The sequence below is a fragment of the Erythrolamprus reginae genome, chromosome 1 (assembly GCF_031021105.1).
Source record: "Erythrolamprus reginae isolate rEryReg1 chromosome 1, rEryReg1.hap1, whole genome shotgun sequence".
Classification (NCBI taxonomy): Eukaryota; Metazoa; Chordata; class Lepidosauria; order Squamata; family Dipsadidae; genus Erythrolamprus; species Erythrolamprus reginae.
This window is the reverse complement of record NC_091950.1, coordinates 57464435-57485338: the sequence shown is the minus strand read 5'-3', so window position 1 is coordinate 57485338 and position 20904 is coordinate 57464435. Positions and strand designations below refer to the sequence as shown.

General features: G+C 43.8%; 1 protein-coding gene across 1 annotated transcript in view; it reads left to right on the top strand.

Moving 5' to 3' along the window:
• The first annotated feature begins 11494 nt into the window (after nucleotides 1–11494).
• The window catches only part of SLC24A4 (solute carrier family 24 member 4), a 150671-nt gene continuing 141261 nt past the window's right edge, over nucleotides 11495–20904 (top strand). The window contains exon 1 of the mRNA XM_070733623.1: nucleotides 11495–11739. Within this exon, the coding sequence (XP_070589724.1) occupies nucleotides 11592–11739 (148 nt within the window). The 5' untranslated portion in view covers nucleotides 11495–11591. The remainder of the gene's footprint in view (nucleotides 11740–20904) is intronic.

The following is a 20904-nucleotide window of genomic DNA, read 5'->3' as shown; positions in this document are numbered from 1 at the left end:
ACTGCTAATATACTTCAAAAATATATTACAACATCCTAGGCCCGAGTGGGGCTCAGCTATTAATCAATGCAAAAGGCTACTGTACAGTACTTAGATCTGCGCGAATCATACGAAAATACATCACACAGTCCTAGACGCTTGGGAAGTGTTCAACTTGTGACATTGTGATAGAAAATCCAGCATATCAATCTCGTTTGCTGTGTATTACTGTTTTTTGTAAATATAATAATAATAATAATAATAATAATAATAATAATAATATCACATCAAACAAGGAAAAGTAGTGAAAACTGAAGGAATCTAGATACCCCATTAAAATAACATTAAGAGTCTTGATGAAAATGATTACCTCATTTTCATCAAATACCTGGGTATCCTTCAAGCTGACAAGTTTAGAGGTGAATATATCAAGAGAGTAAAGAAGATTTTAAAGGCCAAACTCAATGGAGAAAATACCATCAAAGCAATCAACACTTAGACAATTCCAGTCATTAGATAGACAGCTGGAATAGTGAACTGGACTCAAGCAGAACTAAAATCAATGGATAGAAAGACCATAAAAATAATGACAATGAACCATGCCCTTCATCCTTGCAGTGACATTGATAGATTTTACCTGCCAAGGCAAATAGGTGGGTGTGGAATGTTGCAAGTACATCAGATGGTTGAAAAAGAAAAAAAAGGGCTTTGGAAGAATATCTGAAGGATAATGAAGAAAATGCACTGAAGTTAGTATTGCAAGAAGGGTTAGTGACTACTGGAGAGACCAAACTAGCCTACAAGAAAGACCAAATGCAGAACAGAATGGAGGCAAGGGAAGACAAAGCAATCCATTAATGCAGTATTTCCCAACCTTGGCAACTTGAAGATATCTGGACTTCAACTCCCAGAATTCCCCAGCCAGCATTCGCTGGCTGGGGAATTCTGGGAGTTGAAGTCCAAATATCTTCAAGTTGCCAAGGTTGGGAAATACTGCATAAATGCACCATTAATTCAAACTACAGTAAAAATCTAATAATGATAGTTATTAGCATATTTTTTATTTGGGTAAATATACGTGTTTGTCTTATGTAGGCATGTTTTATAGTTCCTGTCTTGATTCTTGGGTACTGTATGATCACTAGGCAAACCAGAGAATGAATGTTGTCCTACACTGAAACTATCTGCAGTATAGTTTCCCAGATTGACTTAGCAAATATAGTTCTCATGCTTGGAATATTAAGAACAAAGAATGTGTCAGAAGCTGTAAAAATAGGGACTTCATCAGTTCTTAGTTTTGAGGAAATTCCATAGTAGCAATTATTCAGTGCTTTATGGAAATCGCCCAGCAACTGGATAGAGCCAGTGGGGGTTCTAATAAATAAAAAGTAACATTTGAGCATTTTCAGATTAGTGTTTACATTTCTTTAGAATCTGGCAGTATTTTGCTGAGATCTACAGGTGGTACTAGGCACCACAGGAGCAACAATTTTAAAAATGCAAATGACTGCAAACTTTACATAGCAGCTTCAGTGTCTTTGTGAATGATGCCAGTGGGAATGTGAGCACTTGGGAGAGCTATGTTTGTTGTTAACATCAAAAGGTAAAGGGTGAAACTTTGACTCATTTGAATAGCAGGGGATCTCGGCAAGTGCAAGGGTGGCAAACCCATCTCAAGGAAGAAGGCAAGAAAACTTGTTGAGAATATTATACAGATACAGTGGTACCTCGGTACTTGAACGCTTTGGTTCTCGTACATTTCGGATAACGAACAAAATTTTCGGCAAAAATTTGCTTCGGTATCTGAACAAAAATTCGGATACTGAACAGCCACAGAAAATTTTGTTCACTATGAGAAATGTTACCGCCGGGGGCTGCTGCAATCCCAGCAGCTTCAGGGGGCTGAGGAGCTCTATAAGAGCTCCAAGCTGCAGGAAGGGTGGGGGCGGCTGCAATCCCGGCAGCTTCGGGGGGCTCCTTTCCTCATTGCTTCCTCTTATTACCTGTAAGCAGCTGCAAAAACTTTCTCCTTCCCGGCGGCGGCAACGGCGGCGGCTTCCCTTCAAGTAGCAACAGCGCCGGGAACATCACGTGATGAAGGGAAGCCGCCAGAGCCATCTCAGCAGTTGCCGCCGCTCCAGCAGCTTCCCTTCATTACGTGATGTTCCTGGCGCTGTTGCTCCTCGAAGGGAAGCCGGAAGGAGAAAGTTTTTGCACTGCTTACAGGTATGAAGCATTGAGGAAAGGAGCCCCCCAAAGCTGCCGGGATTGCAGCCGCCCCCATCATTCCTGCAGCTTGGAGTACCGAATTTATTTATCCCATAGGAAATAAAGAAAATAGATTTAATTGGTTCCCAGCGAGTTAACAGGGCCTGGGAATCAATTAAATCCATTTCCATTATTTCCTATGGGATAAATAAATTCGGTACTTGACCAAATCAGTTCTCGACCACACTTCTGGAACGAATTGTGGTTGAGTACCGAGGTACCACTGTACAATTAAAACGTTTAGATCAGGAGTGTCAAATTCAATTTAATTGAGGGCCACATCAGAGTTGTGTTTGATATCAGGGGCTGGGGTGGGCATGGACAGCCTGACATCACTCATGCCGGGGTGTCTGTGGTGGTCCGAGCACTCTGCCAGTGAAAATGGGCTCCCCAGCTCTGTTTCAGCTGCATCAGCCTCCTGCCACCCTCTGCCAGGGAAAATGGAGCTCGGGGAGGGGGTGCACACAGCCCCTCTGAGCTCTGTTTTCCCTGGCAGAGGGCAACAGGAGGGTGATGTGGTCAAAAAAAGAGGAGGAGCTTTGTTTTTGCTGGCCGAAGCACCAAGGGCCTGTTGGGCAGAGAACATTGCGCACATGGAAGTTAACCCATCAAATAGCCACAGTTAATCACTATACCCAATTGAAGTCTTCAATGAAACAGAGCAGCAGGCTTTCTTGTAAAAATATATTTACTTCTCTTTTATCAAACTGCTTCTCTAAATAAACTATCATACAATACTTCCATATAACTCTTATAATATCCACCAGTGCAACCACTAAGCACTAACTACTAACTACAAACCACTCTATAACAAACCATTCACTACTATAACAAACCACCCACTGTAACAAAACATTCTGTAACAAAACACTCTTTGTAACAAAACCACTCTCTGAAACAAAACCTTTTTATATAGGTTACAGCCAATCAGGTTGCAGCACAATTAGCAAAATCATGATTACATGCTGGTTATGGCTTACATCAGCCTCTCCCATGGTTACAAACCATTTACTTGCATTGTGATATTACCTTCAGAACTAAACTTATTTCTGACAGGGACCCCTTTTTCTTGCTGTTTCTAAGCACCCATGGGTTGGATGCAACCTTCGGGCCTTTAGTTTGACACCCCTGGTTTACATAAATTTGAGTGCTGGCTGATGAGAACCCCAGAAGATTCTTCCCCTATTCTTCCATCTTCATTGTCAAGTTCCTACTTAATCTTCCTGTTTATTTGCCATATAGGTTTTCCTCTCTAAAATATGGGTTCCTTTCATCATTATAAAGAGGAAAAAACCCAAGTGGCTTTCATAATAAACTTTTGAGAAACTGCCTCGGAATGTGCATTTATACGTGTGTTGTAATTTTCATGAAGTAGTTATCATATTGCTTGCACTTCTCTTGTTGCTCTGAGGTGAAAATGGGGATAAACGAAATATTCCTTTTATCCAAGGGTGCTCAAGTAAACTGCAATTATAATAGGCTGCCACTGGTCAGGTTGAATCCCTGGACACATCTTAGGAGTATCAACTTGTCTATCTAACTAAGGGATTCTTCTGCCAAAGACTTATTCTCCCTTCAGCTCAGGACTGAGAACCCCCCCCAGAAAGGTGGAAAATTCAGATCTTGGTATTCAAACCCCAGAAATAGCAAAGAAACAACAAAATTGGAGGAAATATGTAGCAATTTAAAAAGGGTTTAATGAGAAATACCTTTTTTCACACAATTATGTAAATATAAAAAGAAAGGATGTTGAGAAAAGGAGAATACAGTACATGGAAGAAAGGCAAGGGCAAATTACTCAGAGAATTTTCCACAGGAAATCCATATAGAGCTTAAATTTCAGGACATGTTCAAATTCTCACAGAGAGTTGCAAGCTGCCTAGATGTATCTAAACAGGCTTTCTTTTCTTCCTATATTTTATATAACTTATGTACTGTAATATGGAAGATAGGTAGAAAGCAACTTCTTTAGGGAGAATGATATAAATCAGGGGTTCTCAACCTGGGGGTCAGGACCCCTTTGGGGGTAAAACAACCATTTCACAGGGGTCACCTAAAACCATGGGAAAAGACAAATTTCCCATGGTGTTAGGAACTAAAGCTTCTATTCTGGCTCCTTGGAACATATTTCTACAATCCAACCAATCAGGTATTTACAGTGGAGGTGTCCCTCTGACCTTCCTGCCAATCAGCTTAAAGTTCTGTTGGGAGAATTGGTGCTAGACTTACGCTTGGGGGTCACCACAACATGAGGAACTATATTAAGGGGTCACGGCATTAGAAAGGTTGAGAACCACTAATATAAATCCAAATACAGTGATACCTTGTCTTACAAACTTGATTGGTTCTGGGACGAGGTTCTTAAGGTGAAAAGTTTGTAAGATGAAACAATGTTTCCCATAGGAATCAATGGAAAAGTGATTAATGCGTGCAAGCCCAAAATTCACCCCTTTTGCCAGCCAAAGCGCCCGTTTTTGCACTGCTGGGATTCCCCTGAGGCTCCCCTCCATGGGAAACCCCACCTCCGGACTTCTGTGTTTTTGCGATGCTGCAGGGGAATCCCAGCATCGCAAAAACAAGCACTTCGTTGGCAACGGAAGTCCAGAGGTGGGGTTTCCCAGCAAAGGGAGAATCAGTGAAATCGCAGCATCACAAAAACACCGAAGTCCTGAAACCCCACCTATGGACCTCTGTGTTTTTGTGATGCTGCGATTTCACTGAGGCTCCCCTCGCTGGGAAACCCCACCTCCGGACTTCTGTTGCCAGCGAAGCGCCCGTTTGTGCGCTGCTGGTATTACCTGATGGGATTCCCCTGCAGCATCACAAAAACACGGAAGTCCAGAGGTGGGGTTTCCCATGGAGGGGAGCCTCAGGGGAATCCCAGCAGTGCAAAAACAGGTGCTTCGCTGGCAACGGAAGTCCAGAGGCGGGGCATCCCAGTGGCGGCAGTGGGTTTGTAAGGTGAAAATAGTTTGTAAGAAGAGGCAAAAAAATCTTACCCCAGGTTTGTATCTCGAAAAGTTTGTATGATGAGGCGTTTGTAAGACAAGGTATCACTGTATGTGATTTTTTTTAAAAAAAAGTTTACTCCATTAAAATACCTTGAAGCACATCATGATGTAAATAGGAACACCCTATAGCAATCATACAATATTTTGTTGATGAGCACAGCTATGCATCCACATATATAGCATAAACCAGTGTTTCCCAACCTTTTTTGAGCCGCGGCACATTATTAATATTTTCAAAATTCTGGGGAACACTGAAGGGGGGGCGGGGGGCGGGGCTAAAGAAAAGTTTGGACAAAAAAAAATCTCTTCCTCCATTTCACTCTATTTCTCCCTCCCTCTTTCTCTCTCTTCCTTCCCTTCTTTCTCTCTCTCCATCCCTCTTTCTTTCTTCCTCTTTTTTGCTCTTTCTCTCTCCCTCCTTCTCTCCCTCCATGTCTTTCCCTCTCCCTCCTTCCCCCCTCTCTTTCTCTCTCTTGCTTTCTTTCCCTCTCTTTCTCTTGCTTTCTTTCTCTCTCATTCTCTCTCCCCTCCTTTTTCTCTCTCTCTCTTTCTCTCTCGTTCACCATGCCGGCAACAGAGAGAAAAAGAAAGAGAGAGAGAGAGCTGGAGAGAGAATGGAGGGCGCCGTTGTCTTCGCCTCCGCCGGCCGGCTCTGCAGCTAAGAGGCAAAAGCAGCCATCAGCCTCCTCGCCCTCCCAGACGTTCCCAGCGCCCGGCCACGTGCCGCCTCCCGTTAGCCCGGCTGACCTTTCCCTGCTGCCGTTTTCTCTTCATGGCGCAAAGCCACACAGTCCCGGACTCCCGGATCGCTCGCTTTTCCAGCCAGCAAGCGCGGCGCGGCGCTTTCCTGGGCAGATGGCTTTGCTGACCGGAGAAGCGAGCGATCCGGGAGTCCGGGACTGTGTGGCTTTGCTCCATGAAGAGAAAACGGCAGCAGGGAAAGGTCGGCTGGGCTAATGGGAGGCGGCGCGTGGCCGGGCGCTGGGGACGTCTGGGAGGGCGAGGGGAGCCGGCGGGCGGAGGCGAAGACAACGGCGCCTTCCATTCTCTCTCCGGCAGCGAAGGAGAGGGGGCGGATCACGCCCCAAGACAGGAGGCGGCGGCGGAGGAGGAGGAGAGTGGGCGGATCGGGCGGGCAATGGGGCAGGGCAGAGAAGCCAGGGGCGCGTTTGGCCAGAGGTACCGTGGGGAGGCAGGGGCGGCCGCGGCTCCCTTTACTCCTACTGCCGGACCTCCCCGCCCCTGCCTCGGGCTGCATCGGGCTGCGAGTGGAAGCTCCAGGTCGGAGGCACTGGCGGTCCGGCACTGGCAGTGCCCCGCCCACCTGGAGCTTCCTGCGGCACACCTGACCGTGTCTCGCGGCACACTACTGTGCCGCGGCACACCGGTTGGGAAACGCTGGCATAAACAAACAAACAAAATACATTTTAAGCAATTTAGAGAACTGATAGTTCTCTCAAATATGACCCTGAATTTAGCTTATTTAGATCTACTATATTGACATAAATTATCAAAATTCATAAACAAAATAAATACATCTTCTTTCCCCCCTCTGGAACTTAATGATTAACTTTCTAACTCAAAATTATGCAGTGGGTTGGGATTTTCTTGGTTCTGTTTTATTTATTTATTTTTACTGCATATGGCTAGCTACTTGCAATTTGTAAACTACAATTTACAGCTAAATACAATGCATGAACCCAATCATAAGACATTATTTGACAGAACATTGTAAAAGCCATCATTAACTTAGTATGATGTGTGAATACATCCAGTTGTATTTGTATCTTTTTGTAGTTTTGCTTTCTGAATTTCCAATTATGCTCTAAAATATCAAACCAGAATCAGGATAGTTTTTCATGGAACCATGCTCTCTCATTGTTCAGCTGTTATGGAAAACTTGACTTCAAATTCCTGCAGATTGACAAAAAGAAGTATGGAAGTGTGTTTTTAATATGACCACATCTTTCCAAAATTGTAAATTTTGATTGCTGTACTTTATTCCTCGGGAGCAATACAGTCTCTTCTGTTTAATACATTTTTTCCATACCGAGCAACTGATTCATAGGTAAGTTTTATGTGACAAAAATAAAATAATTGACAGTGCAATTACATAACAATTTATTTTCCAGCTGATATTAGTCCAGAGCACCTCTAGGTATTTTCACATGGAATACGGTGCTTTCATGCTCTTCTGCCTCATCCGAGTTTCCATGGTGACATGGCTCAAACATTTCTGAGAGGTGAAATATAAAGCCATCTGTTCTTCAATATTTAGGGCTTTCAGTATTTAAATGAAACAACCAACAAGAAAGAGAGCCAGCCAACAGGGCAGGGAACCCACCGGTACTACTCCTCAGCCCCAGGACATCTGACTTTTTCTCTTATTCAAGAGTGCACCGTGGGCTGTCATTCTGCTTTCCCTAGTTGGTGCAGGGAATAATTGATTTCATCCAAGATCATTTGAGCACCACATTATTTGGATACTGCAAAGCAGCTTATTGCAGATATTTTTACATTAAGCAAAATGGATATCAACATGATTCAATCAGGCCTTAGAGTTCACTTGGCACACTATCAGGTGTCAAAGCCATATTTCTGAGAGTGTATTCTGCTTAAAACGCTGGGGCTGAAAAAATGCTTTTTGTGGCATCAAGTCCCTGACCTGTTTAGTCAAACTAAGCATCCCTACTGTTAATTTATGTTGTCTTCTGTAATTTTAGATGGTGATTGTTTCTACAGAGCTCCAGGTTCTTCATTAACTACTGGAAACCAAAGCGGGTTTAATAGTATCTTTTCAGACTACTGTAATACATAATATGAAAAGAGATAAGCTTCTGTGGGCTGCAGTTGCTCATCAGATGTTTATGCCTCTTAATACAATATGTTAGTATGAAAAAGTGATAATTTGGGGCTATCATAGACTAACATGGATATCTTCTCTATGTCAGCAAATACTAGGGCAGTGATGGTGAACCTTTTTTTCTCGGTTGTCGAAAAAGCATGGGCATGCGCTATCACCCATGCGCGAGTGCCTACACCTATAATTTAATGCATTGGGAGGGCAAAAATAGCTTCCCCTGTCACCTGGAGGCCCTCTGGAGGTCAGAAACAGCCTGTTTCCAAACTTCTGGTGGGTCCAGTAGGCTCATGTTTTGCCCTCCCCAGGCTCCAAAAGCTTCCCTGGAACTGGGGGAAGGTAAAAAAACACCCACCCCCATCTCCCTGGAGGTTCTCTGGAAGCAAAAAACACCCTCCCAGAGCCTTTGTGTGAGCCCAAAATCAGCTGTCCGACACACATATGCACATTGGAGCTGAGCTACGGCAACAGCTTGTGTGCCAGCAAATATGGCTCCGTGTGCCACCTGTGGCACCCGTGCCATAGGTTCGCCATCATTGTATTAGGGTATCTTTCAATCTGGAGGCATCCTTGTTCTTTCTCCTAATCCCTTGCTCATAGAAGCTCATTAAAAATGGGTATTTGAAACAATTAGAGGTATGATAACTTGCTAAAGTTATTTACAAGTGATTTGAAAACCCTCCTCAAAATACTTAAAACACTTAATTCTTTATTAAATTTTCATATATGGTTTACTAGCCTACTCAGACCAAATAAGGTCAGACTTCCACCTAAGGATAGGCTGATGGTAGGTATCATTTCCTGGCACAGGCACTCTGAGATGCCCTACTTAAATGTGCCCATGCACTTAACAGCTTGCATCTGGGTAATGCTTCGTCAAATGCATCCAAAAGGATACAGCAAAAATATGTCACCATGCTGGTATCATCTTAAGCTGCTAAATGGCACTAACACTGGGGCTATTCTCTCCATAAAAAGCAATGCTGATTAAGAGCCAAAGGTCAGTTTCAGAATCAGTTTTCAATGCCAGAATTCAGCTCAGGAAAAATGGAGTGGCAGTGAGCATATGCAAAATGTCTTTAACCAATTGCTAGAATCAGTTCCAAAACCTGGGTTGAACTTTGGCAACTTTTAAGACTTGTGGACTTCAACTCCCAGAATTCCCCAGCCAGCTATGCTGAAGTCCACAAGTCTTAAAGTTGCCAAGATTGGAGACCTCTGCTCTAAAGCATCTCAGCTTTATAAATCTGCAAGACTGGCAAAGGTTGCTCCTGGCTGGGTCTCCTCTTATCTTGCAATTAGTGATAACAAATCATTTCAGTTTTGATATTTTGATAGCTCAAGGTTGACTCAGCCTTCCATCCTTCCCAGGTGGGTAAAATGAGGACCCAGATTGTTGGGGGCAATATGCTGATTCTGTAAACTGCTTAGAGAGGGCTGTAAAAGCACTATGAAGTAGTATATAAGTTTAAACACTATTGCTGTTAAAGAATTTGCTACATCTAGCACTGAACAACAAATGATTAGCCATTCAGAGTTTTCATCCAAGCAAGAATAATAATAGTAGTAATAATGTTACTCTTCTTTTTGGCAGTTGTTTTTTTTAATTTGGTGACAGCAGACACCTTTGTTCAATTCTATATCGGATTTAACATATACTGTAAACGATAAACATTAGTATTAAAACAATCAATACTGTATTTTAATATTTTTATAGCATGGCTTCTAAGGACTACAGCATATCTTTTGTGAAAGTTTACCGCATTCCTGAAATATTAAAGTTGCATTCATTTCAGCTAACACCATGTTCAGTCTGTGCCATATATGTGTGTGTGCACGTACACAACATATTTTTGTGTAACATACACACACACAATCTCAAATTATATTTATGTATATAGTATATATAAACAGGAAACGGATCACAGGAATCACTGCTTCCAGTTATTAAATAAAGCAAACAATTAGATACTGATACTGATTATGCTTCTATCGCAGTGTTTCCCAACCTTGGCCACTTGAAGATATCTGGACTTCAACTCCCAGAATTCCCCAGCCAGTTGAAGTCCAAATATCTTCAAGTGGCCAAGGTTGGGAAACACTGTTCTATCGCATGTCGTTTTCTTCAGCAACTTCACACCCAATTCTCAGCCCAATTCTGGTTTTACTTTTATCGCGTCTATTATCTGCAAGATTCGTTCTGAAAACCCGTAGCCATTCCCGAGACAAAGGCAGCGTCTTGGGCCGTTTCTGAGCACCGTTACAATCCCGACTCCCCGTTCTTCGCCTGGGATGGAGCAAAGTAGCCCGCGCGTGATTCTGAATATAACTCCGGCGCCCGTCTCAACGAGAACAGGCTCTTTGCACGCTTCCTCAGCGCATGCAGCGAGCCCTGCCCGGCGCTAAAACGGAGAAGGGATAATGCCCTGCGCTATTTAGGGGAAAAGATTAGTTTGGCCGGTTAATCTCCATCCCGCCGCCTGGCCACCGCGGGAAAATCACACAGATCATATCGTGTGGTAATCAAGGAGATAACGGCCCCCGAGGGGGGGGAGGTTGGGTTGAGGGAGGGGGGGTGGCGGAGAGAGGCGCATGCGTATTGCCGGTGGGGTGGAAGGACTCAGGTGCTCGTTTGGGAAAGTTGCCCGGGAATCGAACGGCGGGCGAAGGTCGCGCCGGGGGCAATTTCCACGCGAGAAAAGCGCCGCGAAGGAATTTCACTCCGCTGCCTTTCGTGGGGCAACGCCGATCGAAGGCAGGCGCGGCGTGGGCGGACGGTGCGCTTGAACGTCCGACGCGAGGCAGGCAGGGGAGACGATGATGCCGCCGCTGCCGCTTCTTCCTCCTCCCGCGACGAGGATCGCGGATTCGGCCGCCTTGGCTGCCTCCGGCAACGCGGGAAAGAAAAACGGGAAGGGGATCTGAAACTTTCCAGTGGGATGCTGAGCTGAGCCGGGCTGCCCCCGCCGCCGCCTCCTCCTCCTTCTTAAACCGCCCGCTCTTCTCCTCAGGCGCGCCTGGAAAGCCTGCGTTCCGCTGCCGGGAGCTCGGCGCCCTCGGGTGCCACCTTCCCAGCTTCTTCTCTGGCCCCGGCGGAGATCTTGGCTGGGCTTTGCCCTCCGCCTGCAGGGGCGCGGACGTTGACTCCCGCCGCGGGGCTGAGGGGGGCGAAGTGGGAGGGGGGAGGCTCGGCCCGTGCGGAGAAAGTCGCCCCCGCCGCCAAGGAGGCTTTTCGGCCCGCGGGTTGCCGGTCCCCCTCTCGCGGGATTCCCTCCCTTCCTCGGAGGGGCGCCTTGTCCTTGCTCGCGCGGTTATGAAACGCTCCGCGGGGATGCCCTCCGAGTGAGGTAACCCCCCCCCCTTCCCCTCACGGCCGAGTCGCCAGGACCTGCTTCGTCGCCTTTCCGCCGCCCCCCGACCCGAGAGAGCGTCCTCAGCCGACCCCACCACCACCACCACCACAGCGGCCCGCCATGGGGCTGGAGATCCCGCCGCCGAGCGTCCCCGCGAAGCCTCCGCTCGCCAAACTGAGGAAAGTTCGCAGGAGGCGGGAGATGCTGCTGCAACAGCTGGGCTTCGTCTGTGCCATCCTCTTTTTTGTTTGGTGCATGGCCAAGCTAGGTAGGTAGGTGGACGGGTCGTCCTCTCTCTCTCTCTCTCTCCCTTTGTGGGTATGTGTGTTGTATGTGTGTGTGTGTGTGTGTGTATGTATATATGTTTGAGTGCAGTGACCTCCAGTAGTGTTTCCCAACCTTGGCAACTTGAAGATATTTGGACTTCAACTCCCAGAATTCCCCAGCCAGCGAATGCTGGCTGGGGAATTCTGGGAGTTGAAGTCCAGATACCTTCAAGTTGCCAAGGTTGGGAAACACTGACCTGCAGGATAATGCAGGTGGATGGCACACATATTCCCATGGCTATGCAAAGAGGGAAGCTGGTAGATAACGCTAAGGTGGTACATAAATAGGGCATCTCTGCTTCCTCTTGCATGGCATCTTCATCCATCTGCCCAGGTTACAGTGATTTTTTTTTTTGGTCATTTAACTCTGCAGGGAATGGTTCTTCGTGCCTGAATTTCAGTGCGTGAGGATGTGGGAACTGCATTTAAATGGCCTGGTTCCCTGCTACTCTCTGGGGAACATACAAGCAAGAGGCTTCACCTGTTGTGGCCCGCGAAAGTTCAGTGCAAGCCCTCAAAATAGTGGCCATACCCAATTGTGTAATCTGTTTGAATAATGTGCAAGAGACCCACAGCAGTTTCATAAATTATCTGTGTACAATAAGTGCTTCCACAAAACCTTTCGTTTTCTTTTGGTGCTTGAGCTACTGTCAATACAGTAGCAGTGTTCTAGCCAGTCCTTAGGCTACTTCCATTTATTTGAAAGTTTCTGATATTTTCCTAAATAAATATTTTCGGAGCTGCAGTATTACTTATTGAAAGGATGTGTCGTCCTTCTTCATCTACAGTCTAGAGCTGTGTATTATATTTTAGGCAAGAACTGGGGAGGGGGAGGGTCATTTGATCTCAAGGGGAACCGATGCATAAGGGATTCATTATTGTTCAGTAGATAATGCAGAAGTGTAGTTTTGTTTTAACAAGTAGCAGTTGGCAATTCCAAGAAGATTTGTGTATATTTCCCCCTAAGGCAAAAAAAAACACATTAATATGTGTTCATTTCAGAATCATTCATATGATTTACACATGCAATGTCTAAAACAAAGTGAATCTGAGAATTAAACTGGAGATACTTAGTAATTGAACCACATTTTTCCAAGTGGTATGGGTTAGGATATCACTGTGGATTGATTTTTTCCTGGTTGCATAATATCATTAATGAATTGAATTAATATTGATTGAGAAATTAGAGGAAGAGCAGAGGAAAAGAAGTATCTGTGGTATAATGTTGTATGCTATCGCAGGTAGTTGTTTGGTGACTGTCCCATTTCTTGATATATTGTAAAAGAGTCTCTTCAAGTGAGCCCCCAAGGGGGGGGAGAGATGTTTTCTGGGAAAGGATGATGATTGTATTTAACTCCATCCCCGCCTTTAGGAGAGTCCCTTGTCAACTGAGTTACATAAAAGCTTGGGAACAAATTGCACCACTCGTGTATTTTGTTTCTTTTATGCTGCTCGCTTTGTATATGTATATATTCCAAAATGGGCAGGTTGAAAGTAAGATTGCCATTCAATGTTTAGAAATGATCAGCTATGGACTTTTGATGTCCCTTCTATGAAGTTTGAAGAGGATTTACAAGATCAGAAGCTAGGATGATCTGTCATATTCTAGGGATATGGCCAACCTTCTAAATTAAAAGAGGCTGTTAAGAGGACACCCCAAATGGAATGACTTTAAAAAAGAGAGAGAATTGGCAGGTGCTGTGGTTTTACTTTAATAATAAGTAGGAAACACTACTTTGCTCAAACGTTATGCTGCCAGGTGGCTATTAAAGGAATGACCTGTATGGCTGAGACTAACAGTTTTTCTTATCTTGGGCTAGCCAAGGATCCCATTATCATTTCGCTAATAATAGGTGAGGGGAAAAATACAAAATCAAAAGCCTCCTTAAGGAAAAATGTAGTATATGTAGTCAATTAATAATATAAACTTCTTGTGCTTTCACTCATTCAAAGCAGGCTGAGGCTGCAATCCCAGGAAATATGCTTAATCAAACTTAGTAAAACTGGCTTCCTAGTGAAACAGGGGTGGGTTCCTCTCGGTTCAGACCAATTTGCTCAAATCAGAAGCAACCTGCTGATGACATCATGATGATGTCACAGAACCGGTTTTGTCGGTGCCTGTCTGTGGATGCCGCCATCTTTTTTTTTTGAAATTTTTTTTTGGATTTTTTTGCCTTTTTTTCCCTTCTGCACATGTGCAGAAGCTAAGTTTCAGGAATCTTGTTTTCAGATTTTGGGAGGATTTTTTTTTTTTAAATTGGCACTGCGCATGCGGCACAGGAGGAAGCGAACTGGCAGCGAAATAGGTAACATAAGCCAACACATCTTCCCTTCAGTGAAGATATATTGGCTTATATTATATAAGGGTGACCTAGAAATAATTCAACATTCTCATCTATTAGACACCTGATCAAACAAGAACCCCAAAGCCCTTTCATAACGAAACTAAGTGGATCAACCAATTCCACAAATCCAGTTCTGTTTTGAAAGCATCACACACTACTCAGTTCTCAGTGGTATAACTTAAAGGCCACATTGCTTCTCTTCATATCAGGCCTTTAAGACTGAGAAAAATGAACAGCTTGTTGGTAGTATTGAGACATTTTTCCAGGTTATCAGGAAAAGATCTTCCATGCTATATTGCACTGGAGTGTGGCCTTACATATTATTATTATTAATAGTTATTACCACCACATTGGGTGCCATTCTAAAAGCACCCATTCCAAAAGATCTTGGATGGCATTTAGAAAATCTACATCAGCCAAATTTCCATCTGTCAATTACAAAAGCCACACTGTTTGAAACTACACATATATTCTGCTGATACATTACAACATCCTAGGTTCTTGGGATGAATGTATATGACAGATTTAATACAACATCAAAAGCCTCCTTAAGGAATAAGAATGGAAGGGACCTTGGAGGTCTTCTAGCCCAGAAAACCCTATATGGTTTCAGATAAATGGTTATCCAATCTCTTTTTAAAAACTTCCAGTATTGGAGCATCCATAACTTCTGGAGGCAAGTTCTTCCATTGATTAATTATTCTGTTAGGAAATTTCTCCTTAGTTTTAGGTTGGTTCTCTCCTTGATTTCCATTCATTGCTTCTTGTCCTGCCTTTCGGTGCTTTGGATAATAGGTTGACCCACTCTTCTTTGTGGCAGCCCCTTAGATATTGCTGTCACCCCAATTCTTCTTTTCATTGAACTAGACGTGCCCAATTCCAGCAACAGTTCTTTATATGTTTTAATCTCCAGTCCCCTAATCATCATTGTTGTTCTCTTCTGCACTCTTTATAGAACAGTGGTTCCCAATGTGGGGCCCATGCCCCACAGGCAGGTAATTTGATTTTCAATGGGGGCAATTGAAACCTTGTTTAAATCAAGTTAATGGCCTTTTAGGCTACCTCCGCATGAGTATGAATTCACTTTTTGAATAGTAAGAATTATATGTCATTGGGGGGGCATGGTTAAAAAAGGTTGGTCTAGAGTAGACTTGGACAAGGGGCGGCCCACAGGCCATATCTGGGCCACCCGTTGTCTGTGACCGGCACACCCGCTATCAGACCGGTCCACGGAGGTTGGGGTCTGCTTCAGTGCGAGGATGAAAGACTCACCGCATCTGCCGGGACTCCTCCGGTTCCTGCTTTCCTCATGATTCATCAGGAAAGCAGGAGCCAGAGGAGTCCCGGCAGACGCGGTGAGCTCTTTCATCCTCGCACTGGAGCGGACCCCGACCTCCTACTGAGAGCGGCCGAGCACAGAAACCACACAAACACTCCAGTGCAGTGACCGTGGTGCACCATGTTGCCACAAAGCAAACAATCATGGGTCTGTAAAGTGGGCCTGGGTGTTTAAGTCAGGCCAGGGTCTGGGTCTTTACAGTATTGGGTAGGACTGAGTTAATTATATTAGTCCGGCCCTCTAAAACCATCCCAATTTCTCATGCGGCCCCATGGCAAAATTACTTGCCCACCCCTGATCTAGAGTCTCCACATCTTTTTTAAATTGTGGCGACCAAAGAGGCAGTATTCCAACTATGGTCTTACTTAGGCATTATAAAGATCTTGATTGTATTCCTCTGTTAATGCAGCTGAGGATTGTATTGGCTTTTTTTTGCAAGTTCCAACACCAGTTCAATACCAGATAAAGAGCTGGAAGCTGTGACCTCACCTTGTGTAAATAATAATTTATTAAATATGTATGCTGCCCGAATCCCAGCTACACTGGGTGAGTCCCAAAAATTAATAAAAGACTAAAAGATAAAGGTAAAAGTGGTCTCTCTGTCTCTTGCAAAGACTTGGCTGAAGAGTCAAGTCGCTCTTCTAAACAACAGCAGAGTGGGAGCTATCCAAATCTCAGAAGAATCACATTCCAGAGGGTAGGTGCTGCTCTAGAGAGGATGTGCTTTTGGGATCTGATAAATGACATTATTTAATTGAAGGAACCTGGAACACACAACCCTACCAGACTGAATTGGGAGACAGACTGTCCCTCAAGTAAAACTAGGCCCTATGCCATTCTTTGATTTGTAACCTCTGTAGCCCTCTTGAGGTAGGTAAGGCCTACATTTTCAATTTTTTTTTCTATACCTGTCTCCTGTTGTTTTAGTAATCAATTTTTAATTTCAGTCTTAGTGACATATTTCTACCCTCTCACATACTGTATGAAGAAGTTGTCAAGAGTGAAGAAGAATGTTTTAAAAAGTCATACTGGCCTTGTTCCCACAACTCACAATGTTATCTTAAGGGATTATCTGCCCCAAGTCCAAATCCTAGATAGATCTGTAAAAAGGGGGCTTTTCTAGGAATTAGATCTCTGTCATTGTGTCAGTTTTTACTTTTCCACAGCATGCATGGGGTAAAACAAAGGAATAAAATAAAGGGGTTGACATGTCTCACCAATTTTGGACTAGAAAAAAAGTAGCCTGTCAGTCCTTGAAGATGATTCACATAAAAATAGAGAACACTAGAACTACACTGAGATAAGCGACTATGAAGTAAAGAATCTTGCAAGTCTCTCACTCAAGCCCCTTGGCCAGATCCTGGGAGAATTTAGAAAATGGTTGCTCCCAATTGACTAGGTCACCAGAGATTGTGCTTTACCAGCACACAAGATCAGACTATTAGTAGTTGAGGTCGCTCACTTGGCCAGCAGTCTCATGTAAACATTGGCAACTTATTTGCTTTTCCCAAAGTGATGTGTCCCAGATATGTTAGACTATAAGATTTACTATCCCCAATGAGCAGGGGATAGTATAGGTCAGTGATGGCAAACTTATGGCATGTGTGCCACAGGTGGCATGCGGAGCCATATCTACCAGCAAGCGAGCCGTTGCCTTAGCTCAGCTCCATACATATAGGAGTACATCCAGTACATATGTGCGCACCGGCCAGCTGATTTTTGGCTCACACAGAGACTCTGGGAAGATATTTTCAGATTCCAGAGGGCCTCTTGGAGGATGGGGGAAGGCATTTTTGCCCTCCCAAGGCTCCAGGGAAGCCTCTGGAGCCTGGGAAGGATGAAAAACGGGCCTACTGGGCCCACCAGAAGTTGGGAAATGGGTTGCTTCTGGCCTCCAGAGGGCCTCCAGTGTGTTGAATTAAGGGTGTGGGCTCTCGGCAGGCGCAATAGTGTGTGCGCACATACATGCAACACCTGAGGGAAAAAAGGTAGTCCTCACTGGTATAGGTAGTCCTCAACTTACCATCCCAAAATTTCTGTTGTTAAATGAAATATTTGTTAAGTGAGTTTTGCCCTTCCTTGTGAGAAGGGATCACATGACCTTGGGACACAGCAGCGTTTTGTAAATGTGAACTGACTACCAGACATCTGAATTTTGATCACATGATTATGGGGAGGCTGCAGATGTTGTTACTGTGAAAAATGGACCTAAGTCACATTTTTTCAGTGCCATTGTAACTGTGAATGATCACTAAATGAACTGTTATAAGTTGAGGACTCTCTGTACAGTATAGTACAGTGATGACAAACCTTTTTTGATCCGTGTGCCAAAAGGGACTGTGTGCCTGTGCTAGCATGTGTGACCATGCCCACACCCATTCTTTTTTTCTCCCAGGCATGCATCCCTCTCGCTGCCCCTGCACATGCACACAAAGCTCCCCCCCCCATCCCCACACATGCACACAGGCCTCACTGAAGTCTGGGGTGAAGGTTTTAGGGAAACTTCCTGAAGCCCCGGAGAGCAAAAAACAGCATAACAGGTTTTGTGGTTGGCTCTGGGCCAGCTCCTGCAACGGGGAATTTGGATGTTGATTTAGAAGAGTCCTCAGGTTCCCAGAGACTTGTCTTACTGCCATCAGCTTCTAACAGTGAGGAATCATTGCCAAGGTCAGATGCTGGGGGAGAAGAAGTATCAGATAGAGAGATGGATGCAGCCAGCCCATTAGTTAATGACCCCATTAGTGGGTCATTGGACTCGGAGGAGAATGATCGGTGGATAGATGTCAGAATGCGCAGGCTCATGGCTAGAAGGGACCAACTGTGCAGGTATCGTCGGAGATAAGGAAGAACACCTGTGGCTGAGGCAATTAGGCTAATGGGGTTGCTGATAAATTACCGGTGTTGCAGAGAGCACATGTGGGAGTTTATCCGTTTGGAGAAGGATACGTTGTGTTTGCTTTGTTGGGGACTTTCACAGACTTTTTGGGATATTTCACAGCTAAATAAATCTTGTGGACTCACTCGAAGAGGTTTGGCTGTGACGCTCTGAAAGCTGCTCTTATCTGTTCTGTTTGTTTTTGTCTCTCACAACTTTCAAGGACTGTTATCTATGTGTGAGCTAATTTGCTCAGTTTAAAGTGTGTGTGCACAGCTTAATTTTGGATAAACTGCTTTGCTGTTTACTTTACAACAGCGTGTGTGTTTGAATTTACATTCCTGACTTAATTGGGGCTCGTAACGTGAAGCCCGGCATAACAACAGGCAAACCAGAAGGCTGTTTTCCGAACTTCCAGTTTACCCATTGGGCTGTTTTTCCACTTTGGGGCTTCAGGAAACTTCCCTGAAGACTCCACAAAAAACAGCACAATGGGCAAACCAGAAGCCCATTTTTCCAAACTTCCGGTTTGCCTGTTGCACGTTTTTTTACACTCCCTAAAGCCTCCGGAGGGCAAAATTGCCTTCCTCAACGCCGAAAACCATCTGGCTAGCGTGCTGGAGCTGACATAGGGCAACATCTCGCATTCCCTCTGATATGGCTCAATGTGCCACCTGTGGTGTGCTTGTCATAGGTTCGCCGTCATGGGTATAGTAATTCAAGGTATGAAGATATGAATTGTTCCTAGTAGAGAATCCTGGAGAAAGCTGATCAAAACTATATAAGCATCCATCATGCCTCAAATTTTAAAGCATTAAAATCCTTCTTTAGAGAATTTTTTGAATTCAGCACTGATTCTAAATTAGTGTAAGAAACGATATACAGATATTTCATCACCATCCTTTTTAAAAAAAAAATTAGTATTTTTGTTCATGTAACCAACTTTGAATGAGTGCCATGACAATCTTATTTAATGTGTATACATATGCATAGAGCTGCATATTCATAAGCCAATGGTTCCTAGGGGCTCATTGCAACCAACTCTTTACAGACCATAGGGAAATACCTGTAGAGAAGCAAGCTTTGAAAATAGTTTTAGAGGTTACTGGACAGATGATGAACAACAGTGTATAGGGGAAAATCTAATCCTCCACTCACACATCTAATAAAACCCTTGCAATGTTTGCATTTCTATTCAGTGTTTTAGGTCATGGAAATAAAAATTAAGTTAACCCCCTACAAAATCTCTAATGACACGATTCTAATACTGTATCTGATTCTATGATAAATGCATTGCATTGCAGGTATTTTTTATCTTTTGTTTTTCCCCCCAGTTATATAACTGTAAGATTGCTAAATTACAAGGTATTAGTCCACCTCATGAACTTTTCCCATTTTATTTTCTAAGCCTGACCTGTATGAATGAGCCCAGGGGACCTATATTACTCTGCTTCTAAAGCTAGCATTTCTATGAGAATTTAAATGGCAGGTTCCTACTGGGCATCTTTAGAATAAAGACTTATTTGAAATTGTCTCTGTATAGTACACTTGAAAGAGATTCTTGAAGTAACCATCTATTAATTGAGAACAATACAAGCCTTGTGTAGATTGTTTTATTACTTGGTTTGGCTGTTGAACTGAAGGAGAATAGAGACGCAAATGTTCATTTTCTTCCCATTTCTTAAATTATTTTATTTTTGTTGCTATTGTTCTTATTTTCTGCCAATTTGTTTGCACTAGGCACTACCATTGATGACTGTATACCTGCTTTTTTGTTTTTGTTTTGGAATGCTACTAAGTTTTCTTCAATGTTTGTAGTTAATGTTTTAGATGAGGGAATAGAAGGATGCTCAACAAATTTGCAGATGACACAAAGAAAGATGGGATTGCTATTACCTCAGAAGAAAGCTCAAGTTTTAAAAGGCTTTCAGTAGTCTTGAACATCATCCAAAAAAAGTGTGAGGTTGAGAAATGTGAAGTTCTGCATTTAGGTAGGAAAAATCAGGTGCGCAGGTACAAGGTACATAGTACCTGTTTTAGCAATAGTATTCAGAGCAAGAGCTGAAACTTTAGACTACAGATTAAGCCTGAGACAGTTTTAGCCTGTACTAATCAGACCATTACCCGCAATACAGGTAATCTAGTCCTTGCTTAGTGGTCATTCATTCAGCGACTGTTCAAATTTGTGGCCCAGAAGCTGTTTATTTATGACAGCTCCTCATATTTGTAGCTGTTGCAGTGTCTCCATTGTCATATGATCATACAAATCTAATTAATAATAATAATAATAATAATAATAATAATAATAATAAGATCATGGTTTGGCTGCTGAGTGACCAGCTTGCAATGATGGTATTAAGCCCGTGCCCCATGGTTGTATGCAGTAAGGGGCAGCCAAAGTTTTTACTGCCACACTGTGGGTGTGGTTTATTTTGTGGGTGTGTCTTAATAGTCCTGCAACTGGGTAGGAGTGGCTTGCTGGCCATGTGACCAGGTGGGAGTGGCTTGAATGATGATGATCATTCAAGTGAACTGTTAAGTCCTCGAC